Source organism: Elaeis guineensis, chromosome 6 (genome assembly GCF_000442705.2).
Source record: "Elaeis guineensis isolate ETL-2024a chromosome 6, EG11, whole genome shotgun sequence".
In the NCBI taxonomy this organism is placed as follows: Eukaryota; Viridiplantae; Streptophyta; class Magnoliopsida; order Arecales; family Arecaceae; genus Elaeis; species Elaeis guineensis.
In genome coordinates this window covers 13,143,997-13,163,220 of record NC_025998.2, presented here as the reverse complement: position 1 = coordinate 13,163,220, position 19,224 = coordinate 13,143,997, and the positions used below count along the sequence as shown (strand labels likewise).

The following is a 19,224-nucleotide window of genomic DNA, read 5'->3' as shown; positions in this document are numbered from 1 at the left end:
CAATTTGACAATACAAATTTTACTGTAGATTGATGATATTGTACTGTATATGAATAGCCAGGCATCATTATGAATATTTATTTATTTAAAAAGATATCCATGTATTTTTAGTATGATATACGCTGGTTTTTTTGGTACAATACGATATACGATGGTTAAAAGGAAAAAAAATGATACATCTTCAGAATGAATGATGTGATGGCTATCATTTCCTCACGCTAGGATCGTCTAATTCGCCGAGGTGATCTGTAACATGTACATGGTCGTACTGGCTTACACCTATAAATGAATAACTACAAGTTTAGAGATCTGGTGGAGGAGAACATATCGTAATCGTCACTGTTAATTGGTGGCAAATTAATATGGATTACAATTTTAAGGCAATCCCGTCTTGGTTCTCGGTAAAAAAGCTCTCGCTACTCGCCCGAAGTGGTGCCCTTGCCCCCAACTCCAAGGAAAAGATAACGATGGTATTATTATTTTAGAGCGAGGGTTATATAATGGAAGACAGAAGAGGGGAGGGTTTGGGCCGCCTTGAGAGTTTGAGGGAGGAGAGGTATAAACCCCCATCTCTTCTTCTTGGTGAGAAAAAGGAGAACGAGAGAGTGGGAGAAGGGCAAAAGGGAGGGAACTTTATCCTCTGGGGGAGAGGGAGAGGAGGAGGGTAGGATGAGCGGAGGCGGCGGCGGAGGAGGGAGCAGGGGGAACGGGGCGGCGGCCGGTCCGATCCCGGCGATGTCGAGGAAGCTGGTGCAGAGCGTGAAGGAGATCGTGAACTGCCCGGAGTCGGAGATCTACTCCATGCTCAAGGAGTGTAACATGGACCCCAACGAGGCCGTCCACCGACTCCTCTCCCAAGGTGCCGCCTCCACCTCTACTCGTTCCTTTTTCTCTCATTTTGCCCTTCCTTTGATGTGTATGTCCGTCGAACGACCGGGAATTGAGGGAATATCGGGAAACGGGGCATCTTGGAGGCGAGGAAGCAGCCCTTTTAGGTTTTTGGGGCGGTTTTAGGTTTAGTCTGTTAGAAACGGAGATAATGGGTGGAAAATCTTGCATGTTTGGCTCTTTTCCTGCTTTGATCTAACAAAAGAAAAAAAAAAAATCCTTTCTTGTTTTTGTGGCTCGCAAAACGCTTTACTCTTTTCTCTGGTCTTGATTCCTTGAATATGTCTATAGAGCAATCAGTCGTATAAGAACTTCCGAGAAAGAGGGAATCTTTTTGGGGAAAAGATATGGTTTATTGGCTGGAATGAGATAATGGGCAGGGGTGTCACTTTTGTCAAATTTCTGCTTTCATATGGTGAAACATGCAGTTTCATTGGTGGGTTTCAGTCCGTGGCATGTTATTTTTCTCAGAAGAGTGCTACTTGTGTGGATTGTGAGATTCTTTTTCCTTCTTTGTTCTTTTAGTGTTTCATTGTGGTTCCCACGATTAAGTTTAGTTGATGCCCCGCTTTTTATCTTGTTTGCTCATACTAATCAGGGGAGGAAACATAAAAAACAGAAGATCCTGTGTTTTGATTCAAACTTGGTAGAGTTGGGTCTTTTGTCGTATTTTTCTTTGACTGATGATTGGTTCTTGTTGTCTGACTATTTCAATATATATTCTAGTGTTCAATTATATTTGTAGTTTATGTATAGGATTAAGTTTGGAGCTTATTATTTTACAGAAGGTGCTTCCCTTTTCCTTCCCTGGGATATCAGTGCTTTATTTTCCTTGAGTATTCATAGACTAAATTCTTCTATACTGTAAATTAAGCGACTCTTGCACGCATGATATAAATAAAATGTTCCTATGACTAACATTCAAAATTTTCCCAAATGAGCCAAAGTTACATACAGACTTGCATGCGGTGCAAGTTCATGCAGGCACTGGTTTCTCTATGCATGCATTTATGTTTGTATCCACTTTAGCTGTGTAGCTCTATTTCTACTTGAGATATCTTCATCTACTAGCTCGTCTCTTTGATAATTTTAGACAGTGGGGAAGCATAATAGCATATCTTTGGGGCATATAGGCCTCTGCCTTGATCTCTGGGCTTCCTATTTCCGGCCCTTCAAAGTCCATGTAGAATGACTTCACCTCTCCTATTCTTAGTTGCATTAAATTTCAACAAAACTAATTGCACTTAGTGTGCCTGTGTAATCTATGCTACATCTCTTTAACTGCCAGATACACTTACGTTTCTTTTGAGACCAATCAATGTGCCAAAGCATTTTAAGATATCATTCAAAGTATTTTCTGTCTATCATTCATGACGAGTTCTTAATCTTAGCATACAAAATATAAGAACGGACATCATATAGGCTACCAGTGTTTAAAGTACAAAAAAGATGGGAAAGTTTGTTTCTGGAGACTCTGATTCATGTTTTTTTTTTTTTTTTTTTAACTCTCTAGATCATTTTAATAAAGACTTTCATGCTTCATAGAAAATGATAATATTACTTTTTACTTCTAATTGAGAAAGTTTCTTCAACTCTTGCTTTTCTTCATGAGTTCCTCTGATGACTTGCAAGAGGTGATGAACAGGGATATTATGAAGCCCTTTTAGGAAGTAGCATTATTAATCAGTGTTTTGCAGCAACCTGTGCAATACTTTCTTTGTTTTTTTAGATTAGTTTTGCCTTGCAAGATTTCTTTGGGTTTGATGCCTGCGGTACTAAAACTTACATTTTTGATATGTCAATGAAGTTTAGATATTTAAGAATTGGGTTGTTTAAAACTTTAAATCTGAAGTTTCAATTATCAGTGGATGTATGTAGAGGAATGTGAATGCCTTTGGTAATTTACTATGTTATGAGATTTTTTTGGAGGACCTACAGCATCTGTAAAATGAAAGATGTGTATAAGAAGGGCAGGCTAAATATAATGTCTGAGATTGGTCACATATTAGGTTTCTGGAAGATCTTTGCTCTTGGCAATTCTTTTTTTGATGTTCATTGATTTTCGCTTCATGACACAAATTGCTTGAATGGACTGGGGTTTTCATAAGCTAAAGGAACATGTATAACAAAATTAAGATCCAAGAGTTTTTAAGCAAATATGTTTAAGTTGTTGTTCGTCAAAAAAGAACATTTATGTGAAATAAAAACTACTGCCTTATTGTCTTTTCCTCTCAAGTTCTGGTTTTGACCACTGTTTAACATTCAGCTAGTACGTAACTAGACTGAAACATCCAGTATCTGATTTAGATTTGACTGGCACTGGATGTTTGGTCTGGACCAGTTTTCTCTTAGTAGTCATTTATATTGAGAACAAATTATGCACATAGTTGAGAGTCCAAGGCTTCTTATAGCAACCGATGTCCACAGGCACAACATAGAAACCTGATAAGATACTGATACAGTATGGGGGCTTGTACATTACTGTACTGATATTGTCTTGCCTCTAGCTACGTACCATGTTTTGGTATGGTGTGTACTGTATTGACCTAACCTGTACTCGTAAGCTACCAGCAGGGTCTAGTATCGAGATTGAAAACCCTAGGAGAGTCTATTTAAAATGAAACTCAATTTCCCAATGCTCTTTAGAACATGTAGGAAGTACTTACTGATTGTTTCATTCATTATTATCCTGTTAAGTTTGTGTTTACATATATGACTATTATTATTATTATTAATCATGATTTTCTGAATCACTTGCTTTCAAGGGATAATAAAATGTGCTGTTAAGTTGAAAAATATTTAGTTGCATATGTGTTTTGTCTTTTTTCTCTGTTGGTTATTCTCTAGTACAGCGCCTATTTTTGTGAGTTATTTGTTGATAACATGGTTCTGAAACTCATCAGATACATATATATTTGGATACATTATAAGCATCTTTGCTGCTGTTATCAAATGAGAGAGGGCGAGTTGTTCAAGATGTAAACTCAGCATTTTCTATAGCATATAACTCAGGGCTATGTGCATACAGCTTTTCATGCTATTTGCAATTTATAATTAATTAATGCTTCTTAATTGTGTAGATACTTTTCATGAGGTGAGGAGCAAACGTGACAAGAAAAAGGAGGTCAGTGTAACTATCATTTAATCATAGATGTTGCAAATTATGCTGCAATCATTAGGGATGATAGGCTATACTCTTTTATCCCTTTTTTTTTTTTTTTTTTTTTAGTTCACAGTTCTGAAGTTGGTTTATACTTTTGCACATCTTGTATGCTACACAACTATTGGCTGACAACAATGATTTTATAATTTTAACAAGTTTTGTAAGTTGCTTTTGTAGATTCTATTTCACCATTCAATCTTTGTACTAGCTATATACTCCAGTATCTTTGTTATCAAATTGTTGTTGCTTCAACAAATTATCTATGCAAGTACAGCTATCACTGTCAATTAGTTTTCTCTTGTTGTAATAGTTATTTCAGATGACAATTGCTAGCCTGATTTAAATTTTATATTTGAATGTTATATCTATTAAAGCATAAGTGAATTTAGCATTTTTTTGAATGCCTTTATAATATTTTGCCTACCTTTTGTCTTTTCTTGTGTAGACCAAAGACACTCCAGAATCCAGGTCTCGAGCAGTGAATAGTTCAGGCCGCGGAGCTAGGGGCGGGATTGACCGTACGGGGCGTAATAGTTCTACACAATCTAGTTCAAGTGGTATGTGGATGTGTGACATTGTTCTTCTTGTACACCACAGAATGTTATCTAAAACTCGTAATTTTGTATGCTCTATGTTCTCTTTTTGGTTGCACTCTGTTAGATTATGGAGCTACTCGTGGCAAACCTCTAAACAAGAAAGAAAATGGGACTACCAGTCTTCCTACCCCATCAATCTTGGGATCTGGCATACTAGCAAGTAATCCTAATCGAAGACCAACAATTTCAAGGTTAGTATTTCCTAAACTTTATTGGATGGTTTTTACTTGCTTCCATAAATCGAGAATTTAAACATTCTACTTCTTGAGCCAACTATATTTATTTGATGGACAATTGCCTTATCCTATTCAAGTTCCATGACTGTTAAAACTTTTAATTGATGTCTAGTTACTTGCTAATTGCCTATTGGTGTAACTTAAACCTTCCATCGTATGAGGCATGTGCACATCTTTGCCTAAATGCTTTTATTTGCTATGTTTGGTAGATGAAACTTCATTTTCTTATTTGCCTATGTAAATCTCAATGACATTCTTTTGAGCTTCTCTTAGTTTACATTTGGAGTACATTGATAGATAAATAAAAAGAGATGAAACGCAACTAAGGTTTGTTGTATCAACCCATATCGATCGTACCCTATCATATTGGTAAGGTATTAGTTGTGGTATTGAGGTTTTGTTTGGCATATGAGTCAAACTACCAGTCTGAACTAAGTAGAACTGCCCCGTACTACTTGGTATTGGTCCACACCAGGATGTGGATTGTATCGTACCAACCCAGACTGCCTAGGTGGTATCGTGATAAATGGTAAGAAAAGGGGTATGCAGCAATCTCAATATGTGGTGCATAGCATACCGTACCCATCATACCATACTGAATTGACAATGTACTGGTATGGTACTTAATAATTAGATTGTGGACCTTGAATACAATCTAGTTGATCACAAGATTCAAAAGCTTGGTTTTGATATTGGATAGGCATTCACATGAATTCGGTTTCAAACATGGTTTGCTATACCGCCCTGTACTGGACGGTATGGGTGTGGGCGTATCATACTGGTACACCACTGCACTGTATCGACCCTATCTTAACATACCGAACTGCATACCGATATTATAATATGATTTTACCAGTACGGGTTCCCATATCGAGATGGCGAACCTTAGTTCCAAAAGTTTTGGCTGTTTTGGAAGTTTATAATGTTAGTGATGATAGTTTTAGTTAGAAAAAAGTTCTCAACATAGCAAAATAGGGGAAATATCAGAAAATTGAATAAAAATTAACAAGATAAGAAAATAGAGTTGGCAGCATTTTAAGGTATGCTATTATCTGTGAACTTCAGATGTATCATTTTCAATGGTTTCATACTGAGAATAGAAAATTCACTGCTTGCAGAGGAGGAGGAGATAAACATCATATTTCACATCATTTGGTAAATAATTTAAAAATTTATTGTTTGATGACAACTTACCACATGGTGATCTGAACAACTGTGAGATTTAAACTTTAGGATAGCCAAATCTGTCAAAGAATTGATTTTTTTAAATAAAATTTCTTTGAATCCATATTTTTTTGCCAGACTTGGAAAGTTCATGCTTAGTTCTGACAAAATGTTTATCAGAACTCATAGAAGTGAAAAATGACTATAGGGCCACTCATATTGTCATCCATGACCTGGGGTCGGCCAAAACATCAAAACTGGTCACGGTTGTGGATTGGTTATTGTTGAAATAAAAACATCATTGTATTGGTTTTTGAGTTTGTTTGAAATGTTAAACTGCGATATGTACTACATACTCTAGCAAAAAGGTTATGCACACTTTAGACCAGATTTAAACCCAAAAATTTGTGTAAGTTTGTTGTTCTTGAACAATGCTATTGACGAGAGCATGTTTGGATGGCTACCATTTTGGTTTATGTGATTTTTAAGTTACATAATGCTAATGTGCATGTTTGGGAGTACATTTGTACTCATCAAAAGTGATTTTGAATTTAAAAATATAATTTTGGGTGTTTGGCTACAACCCAAAAGCAATTTTTAATTTTGTTGAGAATCCCTTAAAATGTGGTTTGCTTAAAGTTAACCTCCTCCCGCTTCTGATAGATGCAGTCCCGCAGGTGGAATATCACGTCTACTATGTTTACACATGGATCCCTACGTCGTTACATTCTATTTAGGATTAGGAATAGGCGTAATCGGACCTGCTTTTGACATATCTATCATTATTTGGATACCATATTCACTTCTTTAGGCTTCTATTGAATCGAGAAATAAGTTTGATTGTGCATCTTTTTGATATATATAAGTTATCCCCGGGATAATTCAAATTGAAGCAATTTGATGTCTGACTCGGGCCTATATGACATGACCGATTGATAGAAATATTCCAACATTCCACTTTTGTCATATATTCTATATATCACATTAGATAGATATCATGTTCATGGAATACGATTCACTTTCAAGATGCCTTGATGGTGAAATGGTAGACGATTTTTTACTTCTCCCCGACTCCTAAATGTATTCGTTTGTTGAGATTTTTAGGCACGGTTTTGAAGTGATCTGCAGTGTACTTCAAATGCTCCCATTTGCTACATTGTTTGGGCTCCTTGTTTGATGCTGTCCTGCATTAAGTATCAGCACTGATGCATCTTTATTTAATTTTATTTCATTTTTTATATTAGCTATATTTAAAAAAAATGTGTTATAAGATTTTGATTAAATTTATTTGTATCATGGAACTCATCTGTTTTATATCTAAGTAATTTTAGAATCATTTTAGGCATTTGTCCTTTTTGGTCATTTTGCCATTTAAAATCAGCTTCAAATGCAAACCACTTCTACAGTTTCAGAACACCTTTTGGATCTTAACAGCTAAATAGTTTTTCAGTAAAAAATTGTTTTACCTTGAAACAGCTTTTGACATCAAAATGCAGCTTTTACAAAAAGTTGCTTTTTGACAAAAAGCTACGGCATCCCCAAACAGATCCAATACTGCAATTCTAGTGTTTGAAGAATGACATTTAAACAAAAAGCCCCCACATCAAGTGTTTGGTTCTATGTTAACACTGTATTTTGTTGCTGCTAATTGGAAGGATATGTTTCGTACTACCAAATATAAGTTAAAATGCTGAATTGTACATACTACTTGGGTCCAACTTGATCATCTTCATATTCGTTTACTCAAGCGGGTGAACATGGCCATTTTTGTGATCATAATAGAGAATTTAAGAGCAGATATTGCTGTTCCACCACTATTTCATCATGTCTAGATCAGTTGAGCTTTTCTTAATTTCGCCCAAGTGCCCTTTATGCAATTATACCTCTTCCTGCATTGTAGTCTTGGCTGGTGAGAAAATGAGTTTTGGATGCGTGCTGTCTGGGGAGGTTTCCAGCATGTTGTTACATTCAAAATTGATGTATCTTTTTCTAATCATTTCTTGTATGTAATTACTCAGGGTACTTTTTTTTAAAAAAAAAAATTTAAACTTACATTGTACATTACTCTCCATATTCAAAATCAAAATGATTTTCATTTATTTTTTTGCAGCTCTGACGGCTTATTTCTCTTGGGTTACTAACATGTTGGTAATCAGTTATGATGATCATTTAAGGAACTTTTACTTTTTTTCTTCAATTAAATATTCTTCCTCTTATGTTGCAGTGATTCTGCTTCAATGGAAAGTACAATGCAAGGAACAGGCTCATCTGAAGGAATTCCTGCACCCTTGCAACTTCCATCTGGATTCCAACACAATTGGTTTGGGAAGCCAGGTCATGTCTCGATGGCTGATATTGTGAAGATGGGCAGACCTCAAGGCAAGCCTTCTAATGCACCTACTGTAGCAAGTGACAGGTCCTCCACAACACAAAATGCTGCCATGTCACACATATCCCACCAAAGTGTCAAGCAACCTCCAACCACAGTTCTGCCAGCAGAGTCAGATCAGAAAGTATACTCTTCTCAGAATCCTGTTTCACAGGTTACAGAGACTGGTCATGATATTGGCGTTGCTGATGGCCAGTGTCCATCTCAGGAGGATTGGTCTCTAGTTGATGAGCCACCAGCAGGAAGTGGGTCAATTGTGCTAGAAACATCTGACACCTCAGCTGTTTATGCTGACCTATCAGCCTCATCGACATTGCTTGTTGATGGAGTTCTGCATGTAAATCCTCATATAGATGAGATTGAAATACTAGAGGGAAATGTTAACAGTGAAGGTCTACCAGCAGAATCCATTAGACCGACAGCTGCCTCTGACAGCCATATACAACTGGATGATTCCGGAGAGAGTTCGCATTTGAATGATGGCTTATTGAAGAACATGAATTCCTACCAGACTCAAAGGCATTCATTTGAGGAACATGAAGGTACAATTGGATAGGGTTTTTTACATGTATACCCTCTTAAACATACCTTTCTTGGTTTGTTAATTCTTTCTTTATTCTAATGGAGAAAAATTAACATATACAACTAAAATAATAAATTTACTTAATTTATCAATTTACATAGATAAAATAATTTTTTTATCAAATGATAGATCAAAATTATTTTATCTAAAAAATAGACAGATCGTAATCATCTATGTTTTCTCTAATGCATAATAATATGTTTTTAAAAAAAGTATCTAAACTTGATGTTAGATGGATAGTTTGTACATTTGCATAGAATGGACATAGTTGTGGATTTGGATATCATGTAACAATAAGAATTTATAATCTTATTATATTTTATTTTAAAATTTTTTATTGAAAATATCTTTGTGAAGTGTATAAGATATATTATGTTGTTATAAGATGGACATAATTGTCCCATATTGCATAAAAATAAAATATAATATAGTATTCTAATATATAAAATATTATATAATATCATCATCGTGTTGTTATATTATGTAATATGTTACTACATTGTAGAGTAAGAGGGTCTGAATCCATCTAGATGAAAGAGATAAAAATTAAATTAGAATTTTTTACGTCTATGTCCTTCTAAACATTTAAATTTGCATAAATACCCTCATGAAATTACTATTTGTATATATACTCTTGTAAATTTTTTTTTTGCACATCTACCCATAAGGATATTTTAGTCATTTAAATTTTAAATCGTTAATTTTTTGACGGCGTTAAATGATGTGGATGCATATGCAAAAAAAAAAAAAAAAAGAAGGATATACATGTAAAACAAGTATTTTATGTGGATATACATACAAATATCAATTTTGAAAGAATATTCATGCAAATATGAATGTTTAGGAGGATATATACGCAAAAAACCCAATTGGGATATCAAATTCTGGCTTTCTTCTTTTTTTGTTTATCCTATACGATTGCTGTCATTAGTAGTGCAAGGTTGTTCATATTTTCTGGGAGTGATTCTCAAATTTTTGTAATTTTAATGAGGCAAAGTTATTTTCACAGGCATATGCTTTTAAATATAGTTGGTATATGCTTTTAATGTAGCTAATGAAACAGATGATTGTCAATTTTGACATTTCATGGTAATAGTAGTAGGTGACATCTTTATGAATCTTAATTTGATATGAACAGTTTTCTTCCATGCAATCACAAGTGTCAACCAAAGTTAGTTTCATGCACACAATGTTTTTGAGATTGATATGGAGGTCAAGTCCATTAAACGCTAATAAATAAGATTAATTATACAGTTATGCATAGTAAATCCTAATAACTTTTTAGCTGAGTACTTTTAAAGCACTCTTGATTGGACTAGCCTTTACATCAACCACAATCATTACCCATTCATATGGGACTGGCTTTGTGGATCAAGATATGATTTACCGAGATTCAAATAACATCTACAACCTTGTGCAGTAAATTTGTGCTGAATTCCTAGCCAAGGCACTTTTGGACAATGGCAGGTCTCTACCTTGCAAGCTACATGCTTGCGGGTGTATAAGATGCCCTACTCTGTTGGTTACACGGTTTAACCTCGTGACATCAAGGAGCAATCTCCCAAGGTAACTCCAGTCTTAGACTCTAGATAGAGGGAAGAAAGAAGGTTTCGCATATCAGTTTGATGGGTGAGGTACAAACTATAATCTGAAAAGCCAGCTTGGACTGTAATTCTTTATTAGGTTTAATAAGGCACTAGACCTACAAATAGTAGTATACTGAAGCTTTGATATTGAAAATTCCCCACTAATAACTTATTTTATCGGTGAAATCTTGTTGTTTTTAGTAGAAGCATAGTTGTACTAGGAAAAAGTGTAGCAAAGGGTTTCTTTAGTTGAGATTGCATATGTCTGGAGAAGAGTAATCCATACAATCCATAAAACTAACATCCCTACGATATAATTTCTTTCATATCTACTCCTCTATTCCTTGACAATCTTAAAAGACCTTCTTGTCACATCTGGAAATGCAAACTTTGTTAGAAATTTGAAAGGATCTGGCCTACACAGGTGATTTCTCAGTTATCTATAGGTTTGTAAAAGTTTGCTTCTTGAATTCCAGTTTGGTCCAAGCTTGTTTAATGCCTCGTGCTATTAAACTGTCGGTTGATACCTAGTGAATTGTACCATAGTAACATGTTTGTAAACATTTGCTTCTTGAACTGCTTTTTGCCCAAACTTGGTATATGCTTTCTCCTATTATAGTGTTGATTGATACCTAAACATTAGTGCAGAAGGCCGCAAAGTCTATAAGTATGTCTTTGGCAGAATTTTTTTTTTGGAATCTTTTAGCATGCCTAAACCATTCAAAAGTTTATCCTTCTCTTGGTTAGTTACACCTGACACCATCATGAGTAGAAATATGCTTCATTTCGTGTAAATATTATTTGCATTCATGAGTACATCACAAGTTTTTCTTTTTCTTTTTTTTTTTTTTAAATGGGCTGACTGGTCTATAATATTTAACCTGTTCATGACATCTCCTTGCTGGCATCTTTCTCTTTGCCCTTTTACAGTTGAGGATGTCAGTTCAGAACTTTCATCAGCTGCTACAGACCTACGGCAACTAAGTCTGCACACGGAGGAGCGAGGTGCAAAATCTGCCGAGGACAATCCTGCAGTAATTATTCCTGATCATCTGCAGGTTACAAATGCAGATTGTGCACATTTGAGCTTTGGTAGTTTTGGTTCTGGTGCATTTTCTGGATCTTTTCCATCAAAGACCCTGAAAAGTAACTTGGAGGTGGCCCCAGTTGCAGAAACTGTTTCTTCAATCGATCAACAAGATGATAGGTATTATTGGTGTTCTGTCGTTTCTTGATACAGATTTGCAACGTATGACAATCCATACTTGTGATGGCAGGAATCATGAGTATTACAACAATGGGCAACTGATTTCTACATCTAATGAAGATTTAGTTGCTAAAACTGGCACAAACATGGGGAATCTTGACTTGCCTTCAGCTTCACAACCTGAGGTCATCAGAAATGATACATTAGATGCTACACACGGGCTTCAATACAGTTTTCCATCTGTCTCGGGTTATGCATTCTCAAGTACATCACAGCCAAATGAAGCAGCTTATACCCATCCTCAAGGAACTACACAAATGCAGAATCTTTCTTCTCTCTCGAATCTAATGGTAAATCACTATTCCATTCTTTTCTTTTTGGCCAAATCCAAAAGAACTTCAATTTTATTGTGTTTTACTTTATGAAGAATTGCTGAATGTATCCAGTGTACGTTATGTCTCCAATCTTGATGGTCATAATGGTGTTTCTAAGATGATAACTTTATTGAAACAATAATGTCAATAGAATTTCAACAATATAGGGTACAGTCTGATGCCCTGTTTCTAATTTCCTGACATGCAATCACTTTGACTTGTCAGTTATAGTTTGCACTTTGCAGTATGTTCATTGTTGATGAAAGTACAGAAGTTATCTTTGGAGATGGTACTTTGTGATATTGTAAAGAAAATTATAGACGGATTCTAGAGTCTACTGTCGGTTCCTAACCAAGGAAAATATTTTGAAAGCTTAAGTATCTGATACACCTCCCTGGTAATCAATCTTTCTGTCTTCCCGTTCCTTTTCCACCTTGTCAACTCAAATCCAAGATCCCTCTCCATATTGGAGATAATTTTGGCCAATGTTGCTTGTAACCAAACCATCCATATGCTTTTGCCTTCATCCTCTGATTTTTGGCTCCTAGAGCTGCTTTTTCATTTCTGAGGCTATTCTTAATAGCTTTACCACAAAATCATGTGAACATTGCATCTCTGCTGGACTCTTCTTGCAATGTTTAACCTGGAACCTCATTATTTGTTAAACAAAATGTAGTATTACATGGCAGGAAAGATATTCTAGTGTGTAATTAGGTCAAAGTTACATGATGCATATGGGATTGTGTTCAATCCTAAGCCAGAATATTTTTAATGACTGTGTTGTCATGCTTGATCCATTTTAAGCATTAATATGCGTCACAGGCTACGGATTCTTTTAGAAATATACATGGTAGATGTGCTAGTGTTTTTCTGAATGAATAGTATAAGTAGCCTTATGGGATTGTGGATAGAAAAAAAAATGGAATTAGGTGCTCACAATGAAACTATGATATCACCGTAGCATGAGATGAAGCGAAGCTAAAAGGAGCAAAAGAAGATATCTAAAGACTCAAATGGAATAGCTAATTCTGATTATTATTAGAGCTTATTTAAGGAAGTGACCTAAAATGTGAATTAGATTAACATCATGATTGAAAATCTTTAAGGGATTTTGGTCAGCATATCTTCAGTTTGTGAGTCCAGTTGCTTGAGAATGTTTTTAGTAGACAACTATTTACGTCCAGAGGTTTCTGAAGGTCCTAGTTTTTGCTTCCCTTTTTATGCTGTGTGGTTTGTGGCTGCTGAGTACAAGTCATCACCTTCAACTTTCTGAAAATACAGTCATTGTGCATTCCATTGTAGTTGATTCAGATTTAACTTGTACAGTTGGCATGATGGTCATGCTAGATGATTAGTTGCATGTGCTGTTGTCTTTTGAATTTTCTGGTTTGGGGTTTGTCGGGAGATACCTAAATAATCTTAGGCATTTGTCCTTTAGATGCTGTAATTAATGTCTGGTTATGCTTATATTTGAGCAATTTCGTCAATGCTGAAAGTGTCAGTTGTTCTTTTTATGCTTTAGAATTTAGATTCCTCCAAGAACAATATGATAATTCCATGCCCAAGTATAATTGTCAAAGTCCTTCAAAATTCTATAGCATATGTTACTGTGAAACCATAAATGGTGTCTCTGTTTTTATATGTGGGATCCCATTGTTTTATGCCTGTCTACATGTCTTCCAGGGTCATCATATCATGCATGCTATATTGGGGTTTTATATCAGAATCTTCAGGATCAGTTTCTGGGTTTCAACGGTGCATGTGAACTTGCTTTAATTTGATATTGATCTCATGGTTCATCGCCCTTTTGGAGTGGGAGATGGATAAATGGTAAATCAGTCCTGTTTAATTGGGTATATTCTTTGGTATATTTTGTGGGTTCCAGTGTCTCCTTACCGAGAGAGTATTCTCCATGGTGGAGAGATATGGTAGTCATCTTTTTGGCAGGGATAACAGAAGTTGCTTCCCACGGATTGGAATTATGTTAGTGCCTCTAGGGTCATGAGAAAATTCATTATGTATAACAGTGATCTCTCGCAGATGGAGAGGTGCTTGCTGTCAAATTTGAGCAATGTGTTTGATGCTTTCTTATCTGGAGAATCTCCTTGGAATTCTGCAGATCACCGGGTGACATAGGGAGGAGGAAGATTTGTTGCAGCTGGTAAGGACGTTTGAGCATCTTTGTTAAGCAAGGACACTAAAGATATTAGGAAAGGATTAGCAGGCTTGTCACATATAACATTGGATAGTGCTATACAAAATCATCCACTGGACCTAATTACATAAAAATCTTAACTAATATTGGATGAAAAACCAACAAATACGTGAAGTGATATGCTGCTGGAATTTCTTAGCCTGAACTTAATAACTTGAAACAGCTGGAGGAAGTGGCTTCCTCCAAAAATGTTGGTGACCATCTTTCTAAAGCAGTATGAAGATTGACAAGTACAAATGTTTCACTTGATGTTTGTTTTTATTACTACTTTAGTTACACAACTCTTAACAAAGAACCAAATGATATAGCAGGTTGGTATCACTGACTCTTGTTGATCAAATAGGGGGTCAGATAGATATATGTTGTAAATGGTACCTGAAACCCTGCAGCCTGGCCTGACTGTTGATAATCATTTTTTAATCCTAAAACTAGAACCGATTAGCTTATTTGCAGGAGACTTGGACGTGGGCATCTGATATTTATGGTAATATTTTTCATGCGTGAATGTATAAACATGCATGGTGTACAAGGTTCATATATTCAATATATGCACTTCATGTTCACATTTTGCATATTGTATTATTATAAAGGGCCATGATCACTGCTTCCTACTTGGTGCAAACAACTTAAAATCATTATTAAGATATTGCAATTATGCACGTTCTAATGTTTGATTAGTAATTTCATCATTAAAGGATGTTTAGTGGCAAAAAAGTATTGAAGGCGACATGGCAAAAGTTTACAATCCATTGTAGTGCCTTCAAGAATCCAATTGTGGTCTGAACCCACCCGATAAGGAAAACCCAACCCAAACCAGGTTATCTTATTGAGGTTTGGTTTGTTTCATGCTGCATCCTACGTGAATCCAACCCATTTGCATTTGGAGCAATCAATCCCATGTTTTGTATTGAATTTGTGATCCAGCAACTGGTCCAATATTTTTGTGGTTCTGATAAGAGTAATCAGGTCATGGGAAATGCTTGTGGAAGACGACTTCAACTTGTGCTCCTTGGGTGTGGGGTGCTTGTGAAGGAATTTTATGGTGTATATTAGACATAATGCTGAATTAAGTTTAAACTTCTGTGATGGCCATTACCTATCAATTTCATTTTGTGGACCAGTTAGATTTTAGGTTGGTGTACTGGTTAGGTAGAGATGGGATGGTAGGACATTTTTATGGTGAATATTATAACCTTCAATATAGATTTTTCTGAAGTGTATTTTAGTTCATGTTAATAAAAAGAAATATCATTAACCTTTAATAGTACTGATTGCAGATATCAAGTTAATATCGACGTTCTGTGAAATATTCATTATTACCGAGGAAATAAAAGTTTTAGCGTTCTTTTTTTTTTTTTGTTGGGGGGGGGGGGGGATGGGGCACAATTACACTGCCCTTACATAAATTTAGCCACTAGCATCAGAAAATACATTTGGCATGCAACGGGAGAGGCACCTGAGTCCCAAATCACTGAGCCAGATCGCGTTCTTCAAATGCAGCAATTTGTTCTTGCTTGACCTTGGCAGTAGCATAATAGGACCTCTTTATCTACATGAAATCTAACAGGTATTGCCAACAAGTGTTGGTCCAACTGCGTGGGTTAAGTTTCAGATTTCTTTTCTATTAGACCTCCTGACTGTTATGATCATAATTCTTGATATTATCTTTTTGAAAATTACAATTTCATATACCCTGAACTCTCATATAGCTGGTGACTATATTTTGCTGTTGAGATTACAATTTCATGCCATGGTCATATTGAGATAGTATATTTTTAAAAATATTTTGCTATTGCCATGCACTGGGTGGCCTCCGTCGCTGAGCACTCTAGAGAGGTGTTTGTGGACCAACTTTCAATCACTTCTAAGGGACTTCAGGGACATTTTATTTTCTGATCATTTTGGATGTATTTGTAGTAGAACTGTGTGAATTGCCCACCTTAGCAAAAAAAATATTTGGCTAGTCTTTTACAAGTATTTTGTCATTCAATGGTTGCTATTTTATAGTTGGTCTCCTTTCTTGTGCAAGATTTAGGTTTCTATGTCAGATCTAACATTTGAAATTGTATAATTCTCTGCAGCAACCTAATTCTCTACCCAGCAGTTTATTGGCAGCAACTGTTCCACCTCTTCGAGATTTTGACCTTCCCTTCTCGCACTTACTCACCACGCAGTCAATGCCTGCAAAATTTAATACAGCAGTGGCTTCTATTAGTGGTCCAACCATTTCCATGCCTGAGGTATTCATCAATATTTTGAGCTAGTTAAATTTTAAGTACTTGGTAACTGGGCTTATGATGCATTTTATTTTTGTTCTTGCCATTTGGTTTACTTAAATAATGTGCATATGCCTTCCAACAATGGCAGCTAATTGTCTACTGCCACATGATGCCTTCATGTTCTTCAAATGTCATTTAACTACTGGAGGCATTTAAGATTAGGTCACTAACAATCTTGGTAAGAAGCTGACTAGCTTGGCTCGGGCTCTTGAGAGTTGTCTTCAGGGAACAGAGTTCGCAGTTTTCTTTTCAGTTCAAGCTTCTTCGCTTGCACTGGCTTGACAGTGGGCATATGCTCTTATAAATTAAGCCAACACATGAATCTATCATGACATTAACCCTGCCTCAAACCCTGAACTTAAAATTTTAAGTTCATGCACAACTCACAAGACAAAGCACTTGAGGGAGTTGAGTTTGCTTTTCTCATATACTCCTGCAATCTGTAACCGTCTTGATTATCTGGGTTTGTCTGTGTTAAAATTCTGTGTCCTTGACAAAGGGCAATGGAGCCATCAATGCATGCATTAATTAGCTGGACTGAGCATGATCAGCCATCTGACCATGCTGGAATTGTAAATTGCACTTGCTGTCTTTTCCTAGCTTAGCATCAAAGCAGTTGTTCCCAGTCTTGAAATTGGTAACTTCGTTAAAGATTAAGCTATCCTATGAAAAATTGGTCATGTTTCATTATCCTGACTTCTGTTTGCCTTGTGCAGGCTGGGAAGCAGGGCGTTTTCTCCAACCCCCAGTCAACTCCACAAACGTTGTCCGGCGCCACCCTCCCTTCGGGTCCTACTCTCCCTCAACATCTACCCGTCCACCATTACACTCAACCAACTCTTCCTTTAAGTCACTTTGCCAACATGATCAGCTTCCCTTTTCTGCCTCAGAGCTATACTTACTTGCCTTCTGCTGCCTTCCAACAACCGTACACGAGCAACGGACCCTTCCATCAATCTCCAGCTCCAATACCTAATGCAGGCATAAAGTATACACTACCACAATACAAAAGCAGCGTTTCTGTGACCAGCTTACCCCAGTCTGCTTCTGTGGCCTCTGCTTATGGAGGCTTTGGAAGCTCAGCTAACCTTCCTGGAAGCTTCACCCTTAATCCTACCACTGCTTCTGCCAGCACGACCATCGGACTTGAGGAAGCTTTGAGCTCGCAGTACAAAGAAGCGAATCATTACATGCCTCTTCAGCAGGTAACAATATTAGCCCAGAATTTTAAGCAGCCGGTCGTGAAACCTCCTCCTTTTGACTGTTTGTTCTTGGCAGGCTGATAACCCTGCCATGTGGGTTCATGGAGCCGGTTCGAGAACTATGTCAGCTCTTCCAGCCAGCACTTTCTACAGCTTTCAGGGGCAGAATCAGCATAGCGGGTTTCGACAAGGTCAGCAGCCCTCACAGTTTGGAGCTCTCGGGTACCCAAATTTCTATCCTTCGCAAGGAGGTGTCTCTCAAGAACATCAGCAGAATCCGAGCGAAGGAAATCTGAGCGTCTCCCAGGCTGCACCTTCCCAGCCATCCCACCAGATGTGGCAGCACGGTTACTGAGCGATTGCTCATGTCTCTCAGTGTCTGTCAGTGTGTGGAAGAAACACCTTGATGGGGTCACTATGCAGTTTGATCACATGAAATTCATGTCTAGCTTTTGGGCCTGATCAACTGTACGTGGCAGCCAAGAATCACCCAATTGGCTGCTGTCTTGGGCCTTGAGAGGTCCAATGTAATTTAGGGGTTGAGTGTGTCTTAACTTGTAGCCACGTGGGACTTATTTGAGCTGTGTTCTTTTCATTTATTCTGATAAAGAGCATCATCTGCAGACTTGTTTCATGTAACAGCGTACTCGATTTATCTAACAGGGGACTTCTCTAATTCCCTGGGAATCTAAAGAGCTTTTTTAGTTTTATTTCGCATTTTTTATTTTAAAAATAAGATAATAACTTTTCCAAAAAAAATAAGATGATAAATATTAGTTAAAAATGGTATTCGTTATCATTATTTTAACCTTTTACTATGGTGTATTGGTTTAGAAACTGGATATAAGAGCCAGCTGTGCACCTCCTCGCTTCCAGTTCGAAGAGCTCCGGATTGTAAAAGTTGAAGGAAGCTGGTGCCATGTGGCATTGGATTTGATGGAAATTATTTTATTAGTTAAAAAATAAATTTAAAAAAATTTTATTTTCATTCTTTTTGTAAAAAAATTCATCATCATATGTTATTTTTATTATTAGAGCCGATGATGGATCGGATTTTGGATCTAAATTATATTTATTTTTAGTTGGATTTCTGATTGTATCTATGTAAATTCTGACTTTTGTTTTTTTTTTTTTTTTGCCGAAGCTCTGCTCTTGATCGGTTTTAGCCATCATCGCTGCCACCATTGGATAGGGGGGTTGCCGCGAAGAGAGGTAAATGGGAATACGGGGTTGGTGGGGAGGACAGAAAGTACGGTGGATATTAGCTCCATTGATGTCGTTAATTGTACAAATATTATTATAATAATTATTATAATGATTATTTTATTCGGGATTAGGTAAA

The 19,224-nt window shown here is 36.6% G+C and overlaps 1 protein-coding gene across 1 annotated transcript; it reads left to right on the top strand.

The window, feature by feature from the left end:
• The first annotated feature begins 451 nt into the window (after positions 1-451).
• LOC105047186 (uncharacterized) lies at positions 452-18,592 on the top strand. The gene is made up of 10 exons (XM_010926002.4): positions 452-859; positions 3,969-4,012; positions 4,497-4,608; positions 4,712-4,838; positions 8,272-8,978; positions 11,536-11,812; positions 11,883-12,162; positions 16,483-16,641; positions 17,397-17,885; positions 17,959-18,592. The coding sequence occupies exons 1-10, from the start codon at positions 670-672 to the stop codon at positions 18,235-18,237; spliced, it is 2,664 nt and encodes an 887-aa protein (XP_010924304.2). The 5' UTR covers positions 452-669; the 3' UTR covers positions 18,238-18,592.
• The last annotated feature ends 632 nt before the right edge of the window (positions 18,593-19,224 follow it).

Bases quoted from the DNA above. Each gene is read 5' to 3' on its own strand.
- LOC105047186 (XM_010926002.4), top strand. From the start codon at position 670: ATGAGCGGAGGCGGCGGCGGAGGAGGGAGCAGGGGGAACGGGGCGGCG. The intron at 4,013-4,496 runs GTCAGTGTAACT...TTTCTTGTGTAG, and splicing joins AACGTGACAAGAAAAAGGAG to ACCAAAGACACTCCAGAATC. The intron at 4,609-4,711 runs GTATGTGGATGT...GCACTCTGTTAG, and splicing joins TACACAATCTAGTTCAAGTG to ATTATGGAGCTACTCGTGGC.